General features: G+C 36.3%; 1 protein-coding gene across 4 annotated transcripts in view; it reads left to right on the top strand.

Annotated features, from left to right (window-relative positions):
- The window catches only part of TRIP11 (thyroid hormone receptor interactor 11), a 61855-nt gene that overhangs the window by 17770 nt on the left and 24054 nt on the right, over positions 1–20031 (top strand). For all 4 annotated transcript variants that reach the window (XR_009053124.1, XR_009053125.1, XM_057730955.1 and 1 more), the window contains exons 7-13: positions 189–548; positions 6614–6654; positions 7227–7313; positions 9904–10116; positions 10994–14014; positions 16699–16839; positions 17430–17623. Coding sequence is in view for 2 of the 4 variants with exons in the window: in XM_057730955.1 (XP_057586938.1) it covers positions 189–548; positions 6614–6654; positions 7227–7313; positions 9904–10116; positions 10994–14014; positions 16699–16839; positions 17430–17623 (4057 nt within the window). In the remaining 2 variants the exon portion in view is untranslated. The remainder of the gene's footprint in view (positions 1–188; positions 549–6613; positions 6655–7226; positions 7314–9903; positions 10117–10993; positions 14015–16698; positions 16840–17429; positions 17624–20031) is intronic.

Raw genomic sequence — 20031 nt, 5'->3', positions numbered from 1 at the left:
TTTGGTGGTGTTATTGTTTGGATTTTGGTCATTGTAATAGGAGTAGTATTACCTCATTGTTATTTTAACTTTTCTTTTTCAGCCTGCTAAGTTCTGAAGTCTGTTAAATCTTTAGTTGTATATAGCAAGCTGTTTGTCTCTTGGTATTTGACATTTGACGTGTCCCTGATTTTATGTTTGTGTTCTAGGTGGCTCAGGAACTGCAATAACTGATCACTCTAAAATCCATGAGATGCAAAAGGCTATTCAAGTTCTACAAGCTGAAAAAGTAGAATCTACAAAAAAAATGGAAGAACTTGAGGATAAAATAAAAGATGTAAATAAAAAATTATCTTCTGCAGAAAATGACAGAGATGTTTTCAAGAAGGAACAAGAGCGACTAAGTGTGGAAAACAGACAGATACTTGAAGAATGTGAAAGCTTGAAACAGGAGTGTGGTAAACTGCAGCCTCCTGCCACAGAGCAGAGTGACACTGTGACAGAGAAAGAAAGAATCCTCCCCCAGAGTTTATCAGCAGAAGTGTTCAGACTGCAGCAAGCGCTGTCTGGTATAAAATGTTCAGAACTGTTTCTGATTGGTGTTTCACTTCATATTAGTTGTTTTAGAGACACACACTTGAATACTTGAACACTTTATGGAAATGAAGTGTTAATGGAAATGACTGTGGAATTTGAATAGAATTATTTGCTTTGGATTCAGTGCTGTAATTAATAGATCACAAATAGGATATTTCTACTAAAAAGGGTTACGATTGGCTAGGTTTCTTTCAGCCTCCCTTCCTCATCCTTTAAGTATTTACATGGAACTCATTGACTTAGGAAGCCATGTAGATTTCTGAGAAATGTTTATGTAGACATTTGTTGGGAGGAGGTTACCAAATACTTCCTGTAACTCATCAGGGCCCAGACCCTCCAGTTAGATAATGCAGCCTATCTTCTACAAAAGTCTGTATTACCTTTCAAAATGATCTGTATCTAAGTAAGCCTAAGAACAATAAGAGCCATAGGTCTTCCACCACTTACCATGCTCAAGATTATATTTAGTTACCGTACTAGTGTTCTAGGTTACAAAAAATATTGAATGAAATAGGCCAAACACCAGTATCTGTTTATGCCAGGAAAACATAATGGGAGCACTTACAGTGAAAAGATGCATTTTATTTTTTACTCTGTCCTCTTCTCACAATATGAACTGTAACCTGCTCTGGAGGTTTCTAGCCCTTGTATGCTTGCGGCATACCCTGCGGCAGCTGCATGCTCCCCCCCCCGCCCCTTGTGTATTCCTTACTTAATTGTTTATCATGAGCTCCAACCTGGAATAAATTGAAAGTTAAGCTCAAAGTAGAGTTTCCTCCTCCCCTCTTCCTTTCTCTACCTTGGTGATTGGTAGCATTTACCACTCTCCCAAAACAGAAAACTTGAAGTCATCACCTTGCAAGTCCTGTAGGTTCTACTTCCTTGACTCCTCTCTGGCTCAGTGCTATTTCAGGATTGTGTCCAAGAGGAGCTCAGGGTTTCTCATAGGTGCCTCAGTCTTGGGACTGCCATGAAGGCAAAGGGAAGGCTATATGGTGGGGTTCTGGACTTCTTTCTCATTTGACTTCAGAGTAGTTCTGCTCTCAAAATAAATTTATTTACTTAATATATTGGGTGATCCATATGAGTTTATTTGCTTTAAAAACAAACCTGCTGCCCTAGTCCTTCCCTTTTCTCCATTTCCACTGCCACTGAATAACTTCAGCCAATCATAATTTCTTTTTGCCTGTTTAACTGTAGCGGTCTCTTAGTAGAGCAGAATAGCATAGTGGTTAAGAACTTGACTTGGTTGGAATCCAGCTCCATCGCTAATAACTGACCTCGGGCAAGTTAATTAACATCCCTATGCTTTGGTTTTTTTCATCTCTATGGTTGGGATAATAATACTGTCTCATTCGTGGTTGTAGTAGTAGAATTTTATGAGTTACTAGCTGCTAGAGTTCTCTCTAGAACAGTGTCTAGCCCATCATAAGCATTATGAAAGTGTTACCTGTTATTCTCTGGTCTCCATGATTCCTTCTTCAATCAATATGTTTTCTTTCTGCAGCCAGAATGATTTTTCAGAAATGTAAAGCAGGTCACTCCCCTGATTTTAGTACTTTGTGGCTCCCTGTGAACTTCAGGATACAGTCTGAACATCTTAGTTGGACACATGATGTCTTTCATGATCTGGTCTCTGTCTACCTCTGCAGTTTCAACTCTTCCCATTCTCCTAACATTCTAAGCTTTAGCCGTATTGAACTTTCTGTATAGCTCCTTAAGCCAGCAATGTTGTGTCTAAGCTCTGCTGCCTTTGCATTTGTTGCTTTTTCCATGCAGAGTGTCTCTGCTTCTTTTCACTAACTCCTAGTATATTAAGATTCAACACAGGTGTTGCATCCACTGGGAGGTACCTAGTGCTGCTGCTTCCCTGACCCCATTCACCCCACTCTCCCCGGCCCTCCCAGTCTGGATGAGGTGTTTGCCCCTTTTGCTCTAGCACCTGTGCTCCCTGTATCACACTGTACTGTAATCATGTGTTTCCTTTTTTATCTTCCCCTCTAAATTGTAAGCTCCTTGAGAGCAAGCATGGACTAAAATTTTCCATCTTGTTTAGCAACTCACATCATAGTAAATGCTCAGTATTTCTTGAATGAACATTGAATGCATTACTTCAGCTGAACTCATGGTATTTTTGTCTATGTGTTCTTCTTCTAGAACTACTTCTATTTGTGGATCTATCTGTAATACCAGATTGAATGGTCTTTTTATTAGTAGTCATGTCTAAGGCACTTTAGAAAGTTGAGAGATTATTTTATTATCATGGAATAAATATACATTATTTTTTCTTTTCTCTGATCTTAATCCTTATACTATTTTCTGCTATATAGACTAATCAACTCATTTTGAAATGTAGTAGTTAATGCTTTTTGTTTTTGTTTTCTTTTAAGCTTTAGTGGAATATAATTGCTGTTGTGCCAGTTTTTGCTGTACAACAAAGTGAATCAACTATATTTATACATATATCTCCATATGCCCTCCCTCCCACAGCTCCTTCCCACCTTCCCTACCCCAGCCCTCTAAGTCATTACCCATCATCAAGTTGATCTCCCTGTGTTATGCAGCGGCTTCCCACTGTTTTACACTTTGTAGTGTATATGTGTCAGTGCTACTCTCTCACTTCGTCCCAGCTTCCCCTTCGCCCCCACCCTACCCTCGCCCTGTGTCCTCAAGTCTATTCTCTACATCTGCATGTTTATTCTCACCCTGTCACTGGTTTCCTCTGTACCATTTTTTTAGATTCCATATATATGAGTTAGCATACCGTATTTTTCTCTTTCTGGCTTACTTTGCTCTGTATGACAGACTCTAGGTCCATCCACCTCACTACAAGTAACTCAATTTCATTCCTTCTTATGGCTGAGTAATACCCATTCTATATATGTGCCACATCTTTTTTTTTTCCTTATAAATTTATTTATTTATTAATTTATTTATTGGCTGTGTTGGGTCTTCATTGCTGCACATGGGCTTTTTCTAGTTGCTGTGAGCTGGGGCTACTCTTCATTGTGGTGCGCAGGCTCCTCATCGTAGTGGCTTCTCTTGTTGTGGAGCACAGGCCCTAGGCGTGTGGGCTTCAATGGTTTTGGCACATGGGCTCAGTAGTTGTGGCTCACGGGCTCCAGAGCACAGGCTCAGTAGTTGTGGTGCACGAGCTTAGTTGCTCCGTGGCATGTGGAATCTTCCCAGAGCAGGGCTTGAACCCGTGTCTCCTGCGTTGGCAGGTGGATTCTTTACCACTGTGCCACCTAGGAAGTCCCACATCTTCTTTATTCATTCTTCTGTTGTTGGGCATTTAGGTAGCTTCCATGTCCTGGCTATTGTAAATAGTGCTGCAGTGAACATTGTGGTACATGTTTCTTTTTGGATTATGGTTTTCTCAGGGTATATGCCCAGGAGTGGGATTGCTGGGTCATATGGTGGTTCCATTTTCAGTTTTTTAAGGAACCTCCATACTGTTTTCCATAGTGGCTGTACCAATTTACATTCCCACCAACAGTTCAGGAGAGTTCCCTTTTCTCCACACCCTCTCCAACATTTGTTTTTTCTAGATTTTTGGTTGATGGCCATTCTGACCGGTGTGAGGTGATACCTCATTGTGGCTTTGACTTGCATTTCTCTAATGATTAGTGATGTTGAGCATCTTTTCATGTGTTTGTTGGCCATCTGTATGTCTTCTTTGGAGAAATGTCTGTTTAGGTCTTCTGCCCATTTTTGGATTGGGTTATTTGCTTTTTTGGTATTAAGCTGCATGAGCTGCTTGTATATTTTGGAGATTAATCCTTTATCTGTTGCTTCGTTGGCAAATATTTTCTCACATTCTGAGGGTTGTCTTCTTGTTTATAGTTTCTTTTGCTGTGCAAAAGCCTTTAAGTTTCTTTAGGTCCCATTTGTTTATTTTTGATTTTATTTCCATTATTCTAGGAGGTGGGTCAAACAGGATCTTGCTTTGATGTATGTCATAGAGTGTTCTGCCTATGTTTTCCTCTAAGAGTTTTATAGTCTCTGGCCTTACGTTTAGCTCTTTAATCCATTTTGAGTTTATTTTTGTGGTGTTAGGAAGTGTTCTAATTTCATTCTTTTACGTGTAGCTGTCAAGTTTTCCCAGCACCACTTATTGAAGAGGCTGTCTTCTTTCCATTGTATATTCTTGCCTCCTTTGTCAAAGATAAGGGGCCCATATGTGCATGGCTTTATCTCCGGGGTCTCTGCTCTGTTCCATTGATCTATATTTCTGTTTTTGTGCCAGTACCATAGTGTCTTGATCACTGTAGCCTTGTAGTATAGTTTGAAGTCAGGGAGCCTGATTCCACCAACTCCATCTTTCCTTCTCAAGATTGCTTTGGCTATTCAGGGTCTTTTGTGTTTCTGTACAAATCGTAAAATTTCTTGTTTTAGTTCTGTGAAAAATGCCATTGGTAATTTGATAGGGATTGCGTTGAATCTGTAAATTGCTTTGGGTAGTATAGTCATTTTCACAATATTAATTCTTCCAATCCAAGAACATGGTACCTCCCTCCGTCTGTTTGTATTGTCTGATTTCTTTCATCAGTGTCTTATAGTTTTCTGCGTACAGGTCTTTTGCCTCTTTAAGCAGGTTTATTCCTGGGTATTTTATTCTTTTGGTTGCATTGGTAAATGGAAGTGTTTCCTTAATTTCTCTTTCTGCTCTTTTGTTGTTAGTGTATAGGAATGCAAGAGATTTCTGTGCATTAATTTTGTATCCTGCTACTTTACTAAATTCATCAATTAGTGCTAGCAGTTTTCCAGTAGCGTCTTTAGGGTTTTCTATGTATAATATCATGTCATCTGCAAAGAGTGACAATTTTACTTCTTTTCCAATTTACATTCCTTTTATTTTGTTTTCTTCTCTGATTGCTGTGGCTAAAACTTCTAAAACTATGTTGAATAATAGTGCTGAGAGTGGGCACCCTTGTCTTGTTCCTATTCTTGGAATGTTTTCAGTTTTTCACCATTTAGAATGATGTTGGCTCTTGGTTTGTCATATATGGTTTTTATTATGCTCAGGCAATTTCCTTCTGTGCCCTTTTTCTGGAGAGTTTTTAATCATAAATGGATGTTGAATTTTGTCAAAAGCTTTTCCTGCATCTGTTGAGATTATCATATGGTTTTTATCTTTCAATTTATTAATATGATGTATCACATTGATTGATTTGCATATATTGAAGAATCCTTGCATTCCAGGGATAAACCCCACTTGATCATGGTGTATGATCTTTTTAATGTGCTGTTGGATTCTGTTAGCTAGTATTTTGTTGAGGATTTTTGCATCTATATTCATCAGTGATATTGGTCTGTAATTTTCTTTTTTTTTGTGATATCTTTGCCTGGTTTTGGTATTAGGGTGATGCTGGCCTTGTAGAATGAGTTTGGGAGTGTTCCTCCTTCTGCTATAATTTGGAAGAGTTTGAGAAGGATAGGTGTTAGCTCTTCTCTAAATGTTTGATAGAATTTGCCTGTGAAGCCATCTGGCCCTGGGCTCTTGTTTGTTGGGAGATTTTTAATCACTGTCTCAATTTCCGTACTTGTGATTGGTCTGTTCATATTTTCTGTGTCTTCCTGGTTCAGTCTTGGAAGATTGTACTTTTCTAAGACTTTATCCATTTCTTCCAGGTTATCCAATTTATTGGCATATAATTGCTTGTAGTAGTTTGTCATGATCTTTTGTATTTCTTTGGTGTTGGTTGTTACTTCTCCTTTTTCATTTCTATTCTGTTAATGTTTTTATCAAGGCAATAACTTATGATTCATCCAGAATACAATTATAAATTCTCTTATGCTGTTCCATAGAATTGGATTTTAACATAGTTTCTGACTGGCGTTTATATTATAACTTCTTTGTATAATCAAATAGAAATACAAAATAACAAAAATATATTTCACTGTTAGGGCTTGCTAATTATGCTTATAAATAACATTTTATTTTAATTGAATTTCATTTGTGAGTTTAATATAGGAGATAATTTTTAAGTTATTTTAAAGAATTTTAATGTCAGATTCATTGTTGTTTTTACAGATGCTGAAAATGAAATAAAGAGACTGAGTAATTTAAACCAGGTAAACTCATTTTTAAGAGAGAAAGCTTCTGTCTTTGGTTTACCAAGAAAAAGGATTTTGATTGTTTATAATAACTTATTTTGTATTTTTTACAGATTCATGTGAACTTACTCTAGGAACTTTCATCTTAGTAATTTTATGTTTGCTGATTAGTAACAGAAATTTTTGCATCATAAATTGACATAATTTTAAAAGTTACATAATTAGAAAATGCAAGTATTATCTCTTTGAAGAGTAATTTGACAAATGTTATATGTGTATAGACGGTGGAAGCAGATCCTATACCAAAGTGAGGAATGCATTTTGATTTCCCTTAAAGAATTCAAGTTTTTTTTTTTAATGATTACAAGTTATTTTATAAATGTATTTACATTTTTTTTTCAAATGTAATAAATCCTCTTTAAGGATGGCTACGAAATGACTGGCTTTATTTAGATGGCATCCAGTGTTGTATGCTTATAATTGTTATATATCACTGAAGAGTAGAAATGCACAATTTATAGCTTGCCTGCTTTTTTGTAAACTTGAAATTTCTTGTTATTTGAAAACACTCTATTTTAACATTTTTATAGGATAACAATCTCGCTGAAGACAATCTGAAACTTCAAATGCATGTCCAAGTTTTAGAAAAAGAGAATTCATTACTAAATGAAGAAAAGGTGGGTGCAATAAATATGGGGGCAGAATTAAAATTATAGGTCATAGCTAAGGGCCAGTTTATATCAAAGTGGAGTATTTAGTTCGTGAGAGTCCTGAGGATAAAGCTGATCTCATTGATGCTGATCAGGCCAGGTTGAAGTACTTGGGCAAGGTTCACAGTATGAGAGGCTGGCCAGAGTTTACGTTTAGAGATAAGCCAGTAGGCGTACAGATATGAGAAGGAAGGACAGGTAAAGGCTGTTTTGGTTTCATATGCGGTCCTGACAGCAGCAACATACACAGGTGGGTCGAGAGCCTGGAGTGGCATACTATAGTAACTGTATACTACTTATATGCCCCAGCATGTGTCTGGGGTGATGGACAGGAATTTCTTAGCGGTGACAGGTAAAGAGGGACATTCTCAGTGGCATAAATATGTATACTGGTAGCAAGGATGGAGCAAGGTTCTGTAATGCAATGTTGGGAATTAGGAAAGGTATTTTTATTTTGTACTATTTGGGGGTGAGTCCTTGGTTAAGGCAGCTTCTTAAATATAGGGCAGTTGTAAGCTGGTATTATTTTTTATTATTACAGACCAGCGTCTCAATTTAAAATCTTAATTTTTGAAAAAGTAACACATCTTTCCTGCTGTATGTATTCAGTAATACATCCTGAAAAACTTCAGACAGTACGACTAGAGTATCCTTCACACTTCTGTTGGTTGGCCTCTTCCTTAGAGCCGTTCTTTCTTATCAGTTTCTTGATATCTTTCCAGACTATATCTATGCATATATGACTTTATATGTATAAATATCTTTTTAAAAAATTACAAATATTAGCATCCAATATATACTGTTCATTCATACCTTAATATATTTTCAATATCCTTGCATATTAGTGTATAGGCAGTGTTTCTCAAAGGGGCACTATTGGCATTCAGGTGGGAGAATTCTTAGTTGTGTACACTGTCCTCTGCATGTAGGTTCCTTGCCCCCACTTTTTCTACCCACTAAATGCCAGTAGTGTCTTCCATTCACTTTTTAATCAACATGTTTTCTCTGTTCTCTTCTGCTTCTGTTGCATTCTGCTCATTCACTTATTCTTTTCTCTAAGTGGCCTAGGTGTATTTTGTAGTTTGCAAATCTCTGCATGTATCTGATAGGGCCTGTAACTTTCTCATGATAATTTTGGATTCTGTAGCTGTTCCTGATAGCTATTTCTCCTTTCTTTGGTGTTAGGTAATCCATTGCAACTCATGCTTGCATTGTGTCTGCTGTGGGTCTGCTCATTGGTTAAGAATGCCAGAAATACCTGCAAGGTCATGTGTATTCTTAAGATCCATATGACAACAAATTTCGTGGTTCTCTTCTTAGACATTTTTTTGTTTGTTTTTTTGTTTGTTTTTTTCGGCCACGTTGCGCGGCATGTGGGATCTTAGTTTCCTGACCAGGGATCAAACCCACACCCCCTGTAGTGGGAGCACGGAGTCTTAACCATTGGACCACCAGGGAAGTCCCTTTTGTGGTTCTCTTAAGTGAACAGATAACTCTAGAAAGGCTTAAGAGAGTGCTATTTCCATCTTTCAATTATAGTTGAGAATAAATATTTGAGAAGAGAATGAGAATTATAAGGCAGATGTTCTAATATAGTTTTAATTGGTCTCTTTTGTAAGGTATATGTTAGACCTTTTTATGGAAATTTGAGATTCTTGTTTACTTTAAAGTAGATTCCAAGGAGTTTGCTTTTAAAAATCTTTATCAGTGAAAGACGTCTTTAGAGTGATCGAGGGTTTATCACAAACATCATATTCAGAGGTTAAAATAATGTTGAAGCATAGAGAACTGTCCCATGTCTGGGATTTGGGAGGAAAAGCATTAAATACAAATAGAACAGAACATAAAATGTGCTTTTAAGAATCACATACAGGTATATCTTTAGGAATGTTAGGTTTGAGAGAGGGGCACCTAGTCTGTGCTCAGGTTAGACGGTAGAGGGAAAGAAGTGTTCTTTCTTGCGTCAAGAAAAGGTTTCATGTTCTGACAGAAGCCAGTAATAAGGGAAGTTACTTTGATGAGGGAAAAGAAGCCTTTTGTTTTCTATTTAGAGAGGACAAACTTCAGAGTGAATGAGTATTGATATTTTACATTTTTGTTTGTGGCTGTTGGTGGCACTGTTAGGAAATGAAAGTACAGAGAGCTGGAAGGCTTGGGACGTTTTGAAAAGTGTGTATGTTGTGGGAGGGAAGGAGGAAGTGGAAGGGACGGAGGAGACTGAAGGGAAACAGCAGTGGGAGTGGGATTGGGGAGGCTCTCAAGGGAGAAAGTTTTTATGTAAAGAAGTTGAAGCTGGATGAACGTACAGTAGTTGCATCTTGTCTGGGATTATGGAAGTGTTTTGCTTGAAGCTGCAAATAAAATTGTACATGAATGAAGGCTGTGGCTTGTTGAATTTTATGTATTATTGCTGAGGTGTTATTCAATAATGTTTCCAACACAGTGCATCTAAAAATAGATTCCCAAGTTTTGCTTGTATGTGTATATTTTTAATCTTTTGGTGTCTCTTCTTCCAATTGATAGTATATGTTGTTTTTTTTCCCTTTTATCATTTAAGGAAGAACTTCAAATATCACTTTCAAAATTGAACAATGAATATGAAGTAATTAAAAGTACAGCTGCAAGAGACATGGATTTGGATTCGGAATTATGTGATTTAAGACACAATTTGGCGGCAAAGGAACAAGAACTCAATCAGAGCATTACTGAAAAGGAAATACTAGTAGCTGAGTTAGAAGAATTGGATAAACAGAACCAAGAGGCTACAAAGGTAACAATATGTTATATTAAATTATATTTTATAATATATTAAAGACAGTGCAGCAGCATGTTCTACTCAGTAGACCGAACACTGGATTAATAAGCAGAACTGGTATGATTTAATTTCTGTGATTTAATCAATATTTTAGTTAATTGATTCTCTAGGAGTAGAGGTTGGCAAAGTTTTTTTTTTTTTTTTTTTTTTTATTTATTTTTTTTATTATTTTTTGGGGGGTACAGCCAGGTTCAATCATCTGTTTTTATACACGTATCCCCATATTCCCTCCCTTCCTTGACTCCCCCCCCCTCGAGTCCCCCCCACCCTCCCCGCCCCAGTCCTCTAAGGCATCTTCCATCCTCGAGTTGGACTCCCTTTGTTATACAACAACTTCCCACTGACTATTTTACAGTTGGTAGTATATATATGTCTGTGCTACTCTTTTTTGAAAGGGTTAGATAGTAAATGTCTTTTGGCTTTGCAAGCCATGTAGTCTTAGTTGCAGCTACTCAGCTCTGCTGGTGTCACATGTAAACAAATGAGCCTGGCTCTGTTCCAATAAGAATTTATTTACAAAAACAGGTGGCAGGTGGGATCTGGCCCATGGGCTGTAGTTTATCTCCCTGCTTCATTGTTTGAGTTGAAAATAAGCAACATATCTCATTTGTCTTCTTTGCTTTTAAGTACCAATTTCTAAAGTAATAAAATAGATTTGCTGTAAGATAATTAGTAAATAATTTTGTTGGGAATTTTTAAAAAGTTGTTTTAAGAAGCGTTAGAAATGTCTGAGGTTATTCTTCTGTTATGTATGACATTTTATAAAGTTTTCTTTAGATACTAAAATGAGAGACTGTTTTAAAGTTACCATGCAAATTAATTTTTCTTTCAGCACATGATTTTGATCAAAGATCAGCTATCAAAACAACAAAATGAGGGAGATAATGTCATTAGTAAACTGAAGAAAGATCTAAATGATGAAAAAAAGAGAGTTCATCAACTTGAAAATGATAAAATGAACATTACTAAAGAGTTAGACATACAGAAAGAAAAGTTAATGCAAAGTGAACTGGTACTAAATGATTTACATTTAACCAAACGGAAGCTTGAGGATAAAGTAGACGATTTAGTAGATCAGCTAAATGAATCACACACAAAAAATTTAAACATCCAAAAGGAGAACTTTGAACTTCAAGAACACGTTAAACGAAAGGAGGAGGAGCTTTCTAGAGTCAAGGATGAGGTAATGCAGTCTCTTAGTCAAGACTCTAACAGTAATTTTAAGGATGACTTACTTAAAGAAAGGGAAGCTGAAGTCAGAAACTTAAAGCAAAATCTTTCAGAAATAGAACAACTCAATGAAAGTTTAAAGACAGTTGCTTTTGATCTCAAAATGGAAAATGAAAAGTTGAATTTAGCATGTGAAAACGTAAGGCATCAGTTGGAAGAATCTATTGCTAGTAACAATCAAATTTCTCTGGAAAAAAACACTATTGTAGAGGCTCTAAAAATTGAGAAAGAACAGTTAGAAGCAGAATTATGTCGGGCTGAAAAGAGGCTGATGGAAGAAGCAAACAAGTATGAGCAAACCATCAAAGAGCTGTCCAGTGGATGTAATTTGAGCACCTCTGCTTTACAACTGGACCATGAGCATTTAATTAAACTCAGTCAAGAGAAGGACTTTGAAATAGCAGAACTCAAAAAGAATATCGTGCAGGTGGATACTGATCATAAGGAAACTAAGAACATTTTGTCATCTAATTTAGAAGAGCAGAAGCAATTGACTCAACTTGTAAATGAGAAAGAAATTGTTATTGAAAAACTTAAAGAAAGAAGTTCAGAGCTTCAGGAGGAATTAGATAAATGTACTCAGGCCCTAAGAAAAAGTGAAATTTTAAGGCAAACCATAGAGGAGAAAGACAGAAGTCTCGGATCCATGAAAGAAGAAAACAGTCATCTGAAAGAAGAGTTGGAACGACTCAGGGAACAGCAGAGTCGCGCCGCACCTGTGGCTGAGCCCAAAACCCTTGATGGTGTTACAGAGCTAGAATCTGAAGTAAATCAGCTGAATATAATAAAGGATAATCTTGAAGAGGAAATAAAACACCATCAAAAGATAATTGAAGATCAAAACCAGAGTCAGATACAACTGCTTCAGTCTTTACAGGAGCAGAAGAAGGAAATGGATGAGTTTCGATACCAGCATGAGCAAGTGAACGCCACACACACCCAGCTCTTTTTTGAGAAAGATGAGGAAATTAAGAATTTGCAAAAAACAATTAAACAAATCAAAACCCAGTTGCATGAAGAAAGACAGGACGTTCAAACAGAGAATTCTGATATTTTTCAAGAAACAAAAGTTCGGGGCCTTAATATAGAAAATGGAAGTGAAAAGCATGATTTATCTAAAGCTGAAACTGAAAGATTAGTAAGAGGAATAAAAGAACGAGAATTGGAGATTAAACTTCTAAATGAAAAGAATATATCTCTAACTAAACAGATTGATCAGCTGTCCAAAGATGAGGTTGGTAAACTAACTCAGATTATCCAGCAGAAAGATTTGGAGATACAAGCTCTTCATGCCAGAATTTCTTCAGCTTCCTACCCACAGGATGTGGTTTACCTTCAGCAGCAGCTGCAGGCCTACGCTATGGAACGAGAACAGGTACTAGCTGTTTTGAGTGAGAAGACTAGGGAAAACAGCCATCTAAAAACAGAATATCACAAGATGATGGATATAGTTGCTGCAAAAGAAGCAGCTCTCAATAAGCTGCAAGATGAAAATAAAAAATTGTCCACGAGATTTGAAAGTAGTGGCCAAGATATGTATAGAGAAACTGTTCAGAACTTATCCCGTATCATCCGAGAAAAAGACATTGAAATAGATGCATTGAGTCAGAAATGTCAGACCTTACTGACAGTTTTACAGACATCTAACACTGGAAATGAGGTTGGAAGTGTTAATAGTAATCAGTTTGAGGAGCTTCTGCAGGAACGTGATAAGTTAAAACAGCAGGTAAAGAAAATGGAAGAGTGGAAACAGCAGGTTATGACTACAGTACAAAATATGCAGCACGAGTCAGCCCAGCTCCAGGAGGAGCTTCATCAGCTTCAGGCACAAGTTTTGGTTGACAGTGACAACAGCTCGAAATTACAAGTGGACTATACTGGCCTGATCCAAAGTTATGAGCAGAACGAAACCAAACTCAAAAATTTTGGGCAGGAATTAGCACAAGTTCAGCATAGCATAGGGCAGCTTTGCAATACCAAAGATCTTCTTTTAGGAAAACTTGATATTATTTCACCTCAGCTCTCTTCTGGATCGTCGCTTACTTCCCAGTCAGCAGATTCTCTTAGAACAGTTAAGTCTGATGTATTGAGTGAGTCTTCTAAACAAGAAATAGAAGAGCTAAGAAAATCACTGCAGGAAAAAGATGCAACAATTAGAACTCTTCAGGAAAATAATCACAGATTGTCTGATTCGATTGCTGCTTCCTCAGAGCTAGAAAGAAAAGAACACGAACAAACTGATTCAGAAATTAAGCAGCTAAAGGAGAAACAAGATACCTTACAAAAGTCACTTAAGGAAAAAGACCTCTTAATCAAAGCCAAAAGTGATCAGTTACTTTCTTTGAATGAAAATTTCACTAACAAGGTGAATGAAAATGAACTTTTGAGGCAGGCAGTAACAAACCTGAAGGAGAGAACATTAATTTTAGAAATGGACATTTGTAAATTAAAAGGGGAAAATGAAAAAATAGTAGAAACATCCAGGGGAAAAGAAACAGAATATCAAGCATTACAGGAGACTAATATGAAGTTTTCTATGATGCTTCGAGAAAAAGAGTTTGAATGCCAGTCATTGAAGGAGAAGGCTCTGGCTCTTGAGCAACTACTGAAAGAAAAAGAGCAGGTATGTTTTGGATGGCCTGTTGTGGAGGGAAGTTTGATTTGGGGTGGAGGAGATTTTTTAGTGTGCCACTTTATTGATATTATCTTTGAAGGGGAAGATGAATTTGTTCATTTAGAAATACTTATTTCAGGGTATTGTGATTCATTCTAAGTAAATTTTCTTCAGAGGCATTTGGAAGTTTCTCCCCCAAATTACTAGATATTTCCAAATATATTTGGTGCTAGATTAATTTTTTTTACCATCTAAGTGAAAAAAAAAAGTTTAGAAGCCATTAATGATTTTCTTTAGAAAATAAAAATGTGTTACGAGAGAGAATTTTGAGGTTGCTGCAGTTTAATCACACTTTAGGCATATTTCAGTAACTGCTGGTTTTAGAGATTCTTTTATGTAAAGGGAAGCTCTGTGGCATACATGCTACATCTTTGACAATGATCTGAAGTAAGAAATACATTTTACATTGTGACACAGTAAGTGTGTGTGTGTGTGTGTGTGTGTGTAGCACTGAAACAAAAGTTTCAGGAATCAGAAATTACCCTTAAGTACATATGATGCTGGATGACCCATTAAATTGATTTTCATGAATCATTCACAGCCTGGTAATTGAAAAGCGTTAGCTATGAATAGTACTTTTCACAAAGTAGACTGAGTAAATATTCTAATCCCAGCTGTGTCAGTGAGTGACTTTGGATGTGTTTTGACTTTATTGGTTTGTTTACTCAGCGATATAATGGAAGGTTGTATTGATTAAAAGTGTCAGTAGTTCTGATATACTTAAATTTTTACATGCAGTTGATATTAGATTTGGATAAGAATATATTAAAGAACTAATACATCATGCTGTGATCAAAGCTATGGGCTCTTTTGTTTTGGTCTAGTGCCTTTTTACTCTTATTTCTATACTTTTAGTAGTAGAAATGTAGAAAAGAAATGAGGCAGGACAATGGAACATTGAACAACTGCTTCTTGAGTGTTTACATGCTACTGGGCACAAGATACAAAATGATTTAACTTCTTTTGCCAATTAAATTCTCTTTTAAGAGTCTTAGATTAAAGTTTGTGAATGCTTGATGTAGTTTTCACTTGATAAGAAAAGTCTTACTTCATTTTCCTCTTCTTTGTCATCTAAGTAGATACACTGACGTGTTGAGGTGTGCTTCTCCTTTCAGGAACAGCTTCTTACGGTACTGGTCTGTGATCAGAATGAAAGAGACGGGTAGAAGCTTTCTACTGCTCAGTAGCCAAAATTGGCTGTAGCGTCTTATGGCTTGTAAGAGTATAATAGAGGAATGGAGGACAATAAAGTATTCTTTTTATATGTGTTTTCCTGTTGTAGTTTTAGCATCTTGTACAATCTGATTCTGTTTCATTGACATTTATAGATCCAAAGTGTGCAGATTTCATTAAGGGTCACCTACCTTTCAGGAAGCTTTCCTAAGTTAGAGTTGTACTTAAGTACTGTATTTCTTGAGGGTAATTAGCATAAACTAATTGATTTCTCTATAATACTCTAATTGAAGAATACCTTTATTTTGAATATAATAACATTTTTCTCTAGGGAGACAGGAGTGTTCTCAACAGCAGATCTTCAACTCTAATTTTCAAGCATTTCTCTAATATGAAAAAAATGTTTAACTGAAAAACTGTCGGAAAATATTGGCCTCCCTTTCCAGGAGGGTGTGTTGAGATAAAAGGAACGGATGGTTTTATATTTTGGTTTCAGTGACTTGTCCTGGGGGACATGTTATATATTCTTAAAGAAATAGAAAGTTTACATGAAAATGTAAAAATGATACCAATCTATAAATAGATTCAGACGATATGCATACTTCAAACAGAGAAAAGAATTAGCTATAAACAGTCTGACACTTTTTTGTGCTTTTTAGAATTCTAGCTATCATCTTAAATTCATGGCCCTACTTTTGCAGTGAAGAGTTATCTTTTTTTCCTGCTGCCTTTAATATATTGTACTTGTATGGAATGCATTCAGGAATAAATTTTCCAGTCTTAGCAAGATAACATTCCAGAGTTGCTCTCGTTAAATTGTTGCCAAAATGTTCTTTTAAAATAGGTTGTGCATATGAAATGACTTCCCTTTTTCTCCTCTGTCAGCAACTTGACACTGTTACTTTCCCTAACAGCAGTTGCATATGCCTGGTGAATGGAGTGCCTGATGAATGGACATACACACAGACACACAGACACAGACACACACACACACACACTTTTGGGTGATTTGGGGGTTTGTGTATGCTTTGTCATGTAGGGTAAATTTGAAGAGATTGTGTCTTTGGAGTTCTTTTTAAAGCATTTTAAATAAACTTTTTCTTTAAGAGTAGTTTTAGGTTATTAGAAAAGTTGGAACGATTGTAGAGAGTTCCCATATACCTCACACCCTATTGCCTGTGGTACATTGGCAACAGCTAATGAACCTATATAGATATATTAATAGTTTATTTGAATTTTCTTAATTTTTTAGCAAATGTCCTTCTCTTGTTCGAGGGTCTCATCCAGGATACATTACAGTTAGTTGTCATGTCTCCTTAGGCTCCTTGAGACTGTGATGGTTTCTCAGACGTTCCTTGTTTTTGATGACCTTGACATAGTTAACTGAATTTTTAAATTATTTAATGAAGAAATGTCTTTTTAAAAATGTATTTTTCTTTAAAGTTATTTCTTTTCAAAAGGGCAAGACTGGGGAGTTAAATCAGCTTTTAAATGCAGTTAAGTCAATGCAGGAGAAGACAGTTATCTTTCAACAGGAGAGAGACCAGGTCATGTTGGCCCTGAAACAGAAACAAATGGAAAACACTGCTGTACAGAATGAGGTATACTTTCACTTTAAAGAAATAATAATTCAGACACTAAGTCTAATAACTATTAAATAAGAAAACTAAAGATTATCAATTAAAATGGATTTCTCTCTTAGGTGATTTTTTCTTAGTCTTACTATGATGCGCTTTAGTAGGATTTTGATCTCCCAAAGTGCGTTGTTTCAGCTTTCAAGCAAAAACCATGATCTAATCATTGTTTCATACCTGAAATTAAATTATACCACAAGAAAAGAAAAAGATGGCATGTCTTGGATATGAGAGAAATTTCCCACCCATGAAATATGAAAAAAAGCGGGATTTACTGAAAAAGTGGCCTGTCACAAAAAGCCTAGTACTTTGTACAATTCCACTTTCCATTATAGCCACGGGGAATGAGATCTTACAAAGTAAACCTTACATATGAATATTCAAGATGGTTTCAGGAGACTTTTTTCCTAGCATCGATATATCTTGCAGTATGAGAAATTAGTATACAATTAATACACTTCAATAATGGGGAAAGATTTGATAACAAAGTGGCTTGTAGGAGGGGGAAAAGGGGAGCATTTTATAGAAGAAAAATAAAAGGAATGTCCTCTACCTAGGTTCAACATTTACGTGACAAAGAATTACGCTTAAACCAGGAGCTAGAGAGATTGCGTAACCATCTTTTGGAATCAGAAGATTCTTACACCCGTGAAGTTTTGGCTGCAGAAGATAGAGAGGCTAAACTAAGAAAGAAAGTCACAGTATTGGAGGAAAAGCTAGTTTCATCCTCTAATGCAATGGAAAATGCAAGGTAACTTTTTCCTTTTGTGTGTATGTGTGTGTGTGTGTGTGTGTGTGTGTTGTTTTGTTTTTAGTATTAACGTTAACTGAACACTTCCTGAGTGTTGGGCTCAGAATTTTTCATATGTTACCTTATTTTATTCTCACAAAATTCATTATCTCCATTTTACAGACTAAGAAACTAAAGGTAAAGGGGTTAATAACCTTCCCAAGGTCAGGCATACAAAATGCCCATGTTGGTTTCATAGTTGGGTTTGTAACCTTTATCCAGATCTAGCATTCAAACTGAGGTTTCTCTGCATCTTAATTGTTATCTTAGATAATTGCTTCTCATCATTTTAGGAGGCTAGACTTAAATTCTGGCTGATTTAATTAATTAGCATTGCCAAGTTCCCCAAGAACTAATTTAATTTATGTGATTTAATTTTAAGCAAGTGATCTAAGGTTGAACAAAGTTTGGATATTAGAAAGGAGACAGTAAAGGAGGTACCAAGGTAAAGGCCTAGGTCAGTGTGAATTAACTCCTGGCTTATTAGAACTTTTGAGTGACTAGGCCCCTGCTTATATATTTTTAAATTTTATTTCTCTCAATAAAATGTGTGTTGTTTTCTTTTTTTCCCTTATTACAAAAACATATTTTCCACTTCAGGAAAATCACATAAACTAAAGGAACGTAAAAATACAGTCTCACTCATCCAGAGATAATCTTCTTTGTGCCTTTGTATGCTTCTGTATATGTGTATATATGATATATTATTTTCTTTCTTTCTTTTTTTTTTTTTTTTTTTTTTTTAGGCGCACGGGCTTAGTTGCTCCGTGGCATGTGGAATCTTCCCAGGGCAGGGCTCGAACCCGTGTCCCCTGCATTGGCAGGCGGATTCTTTACCACTGCGCCACCTAGGAAGTCCTATATTATTTTCTTAAAGCAAAATTGAGATCATACTATTTATACTGTTTTGTAACCTGCTTCTATCAGTTAATAATAACATCAGTACACGTTGTCATATGTTTCTGCAGTATCATTTATGGCTACATGGTATGCCATTGTTTGGATTTGCCATAATTTCTTTAACCCACTCATTTATTATTGGACATTTAGAGTGTTTCAACTTTTCAGAATTACTAAGAGTGCTGTTTTTAGGTATTTTTGTGTTAATGACAGATTATTTCCTTAGTGTAAATTTTGAGAAATGGAAATTCTGATGGAAAGGGTGTTTTTAAAACATTTGAAATGTACTGCCAAATAATCTTCCAGAAAAGCCACGTCCATTTATATTCCCATTAATTATTATATTGCCGGGTGTGCATCTTTTTATCTTTTTACTGTGTACGATGCTGAGGGAGATATAAGGATATAGTAGATATTATCTCTGCAAAGAGATTACAGACCATTGGAGGTAGTATTTCAGGGGGTGAACTCCCTACCCCCTTTGTAGGATGTAATATTATACCTTCAGACTCAGAAGAACAACTTGTTTAAAATGAGAATTAAAACAGTGAGTGAACAGTTGTGTGTGTGTGTTTCACGTTGGCACAAATACCAGAACATCCTCAGTCTATAAAACTGATCATCTTTCAATTTTCAGGCCCTTATTTTCTCTAATTAAAAGAGTTTCTAGTCTCTGCCTTTTTTCGTTTACCATTCATAGTAACTGCCAGAATAACCTTCATTAGGTAGAGCTGTGGTCTTATTGCTCCTTTTTTCAAAACCAGGGTAGACTCTCATGATTTGGGCCCAGGCTGTCTACCTCCTTGGCCGTATTTCTGTCATCTACATCCAACCAAACTGTATTACTCAGTTCTTCAGATAGAGCTAATATTTTCCCACTCTTCATTTCATATTCTTTCTTCTTGAAGAGTGGGCCTGATCCCCAGCTGTTTTTCTGTTAATCCTGCCTTTTCTTCAAATAGCACTTCATGATGCATTATTTGTTGAGCACCCCAGTCCTCAAATCCAAAATCAAACCCTAGTGTGATGTTTTTCCTTTGAACCTGCATAATATTTTGAGTCTTTGGTAGGGCACTTGTATTTTACTTACAGGTATTGGTAGTTGTTGACCTGTTTTATACTTTCTCCCACCCAGGGAAGTGTAAGGTCACCAGGGGGTAGGAATGATGCCATTTATTTTACACTCTTCCTGCAGTACACATTCTTATACATAGTTTCATAGATGTTTAGTTAAATATTTGGTGTATAAGTAACTCACATCTACAAAATCAGATTATGGTGTTTTGAGCCCTTAACAATAGTAACATCTTGTATTCATTAACTTTCTGAATGACATCACAGGTCATTTCATCCTTACAATCACCCTTTGAGTGATTTGCTAATCAGCAAAGCTGAATGAAGTCCAGGGACATAAGAGGGGAGAGTTAAGTCCTCTGGTTATCAGTTTACTGCCTTTTCCACAAGAGGGT

Source organism: Hippopotamus amphibius, chromosome 4 (assembly GCF_030028045.1).
Source record: "Hippopotamus amphibius kiboko isolate mHipAmp2 chromosome 4, mHipAmp2.hap2, whole genome shotgun sequence".
Classification (NCBI taxonomy): Eukaryota; Metazoa; Chordata; class Mammalia; order Artiodactyla; family Hippopotamidae; genus Hippopotamus; species Hippopotamus amphibius.
Note: the sequence above shows the minus strand (reverse complement) of the source record. Positions and strands in the feature narration are given on the sequence as shown.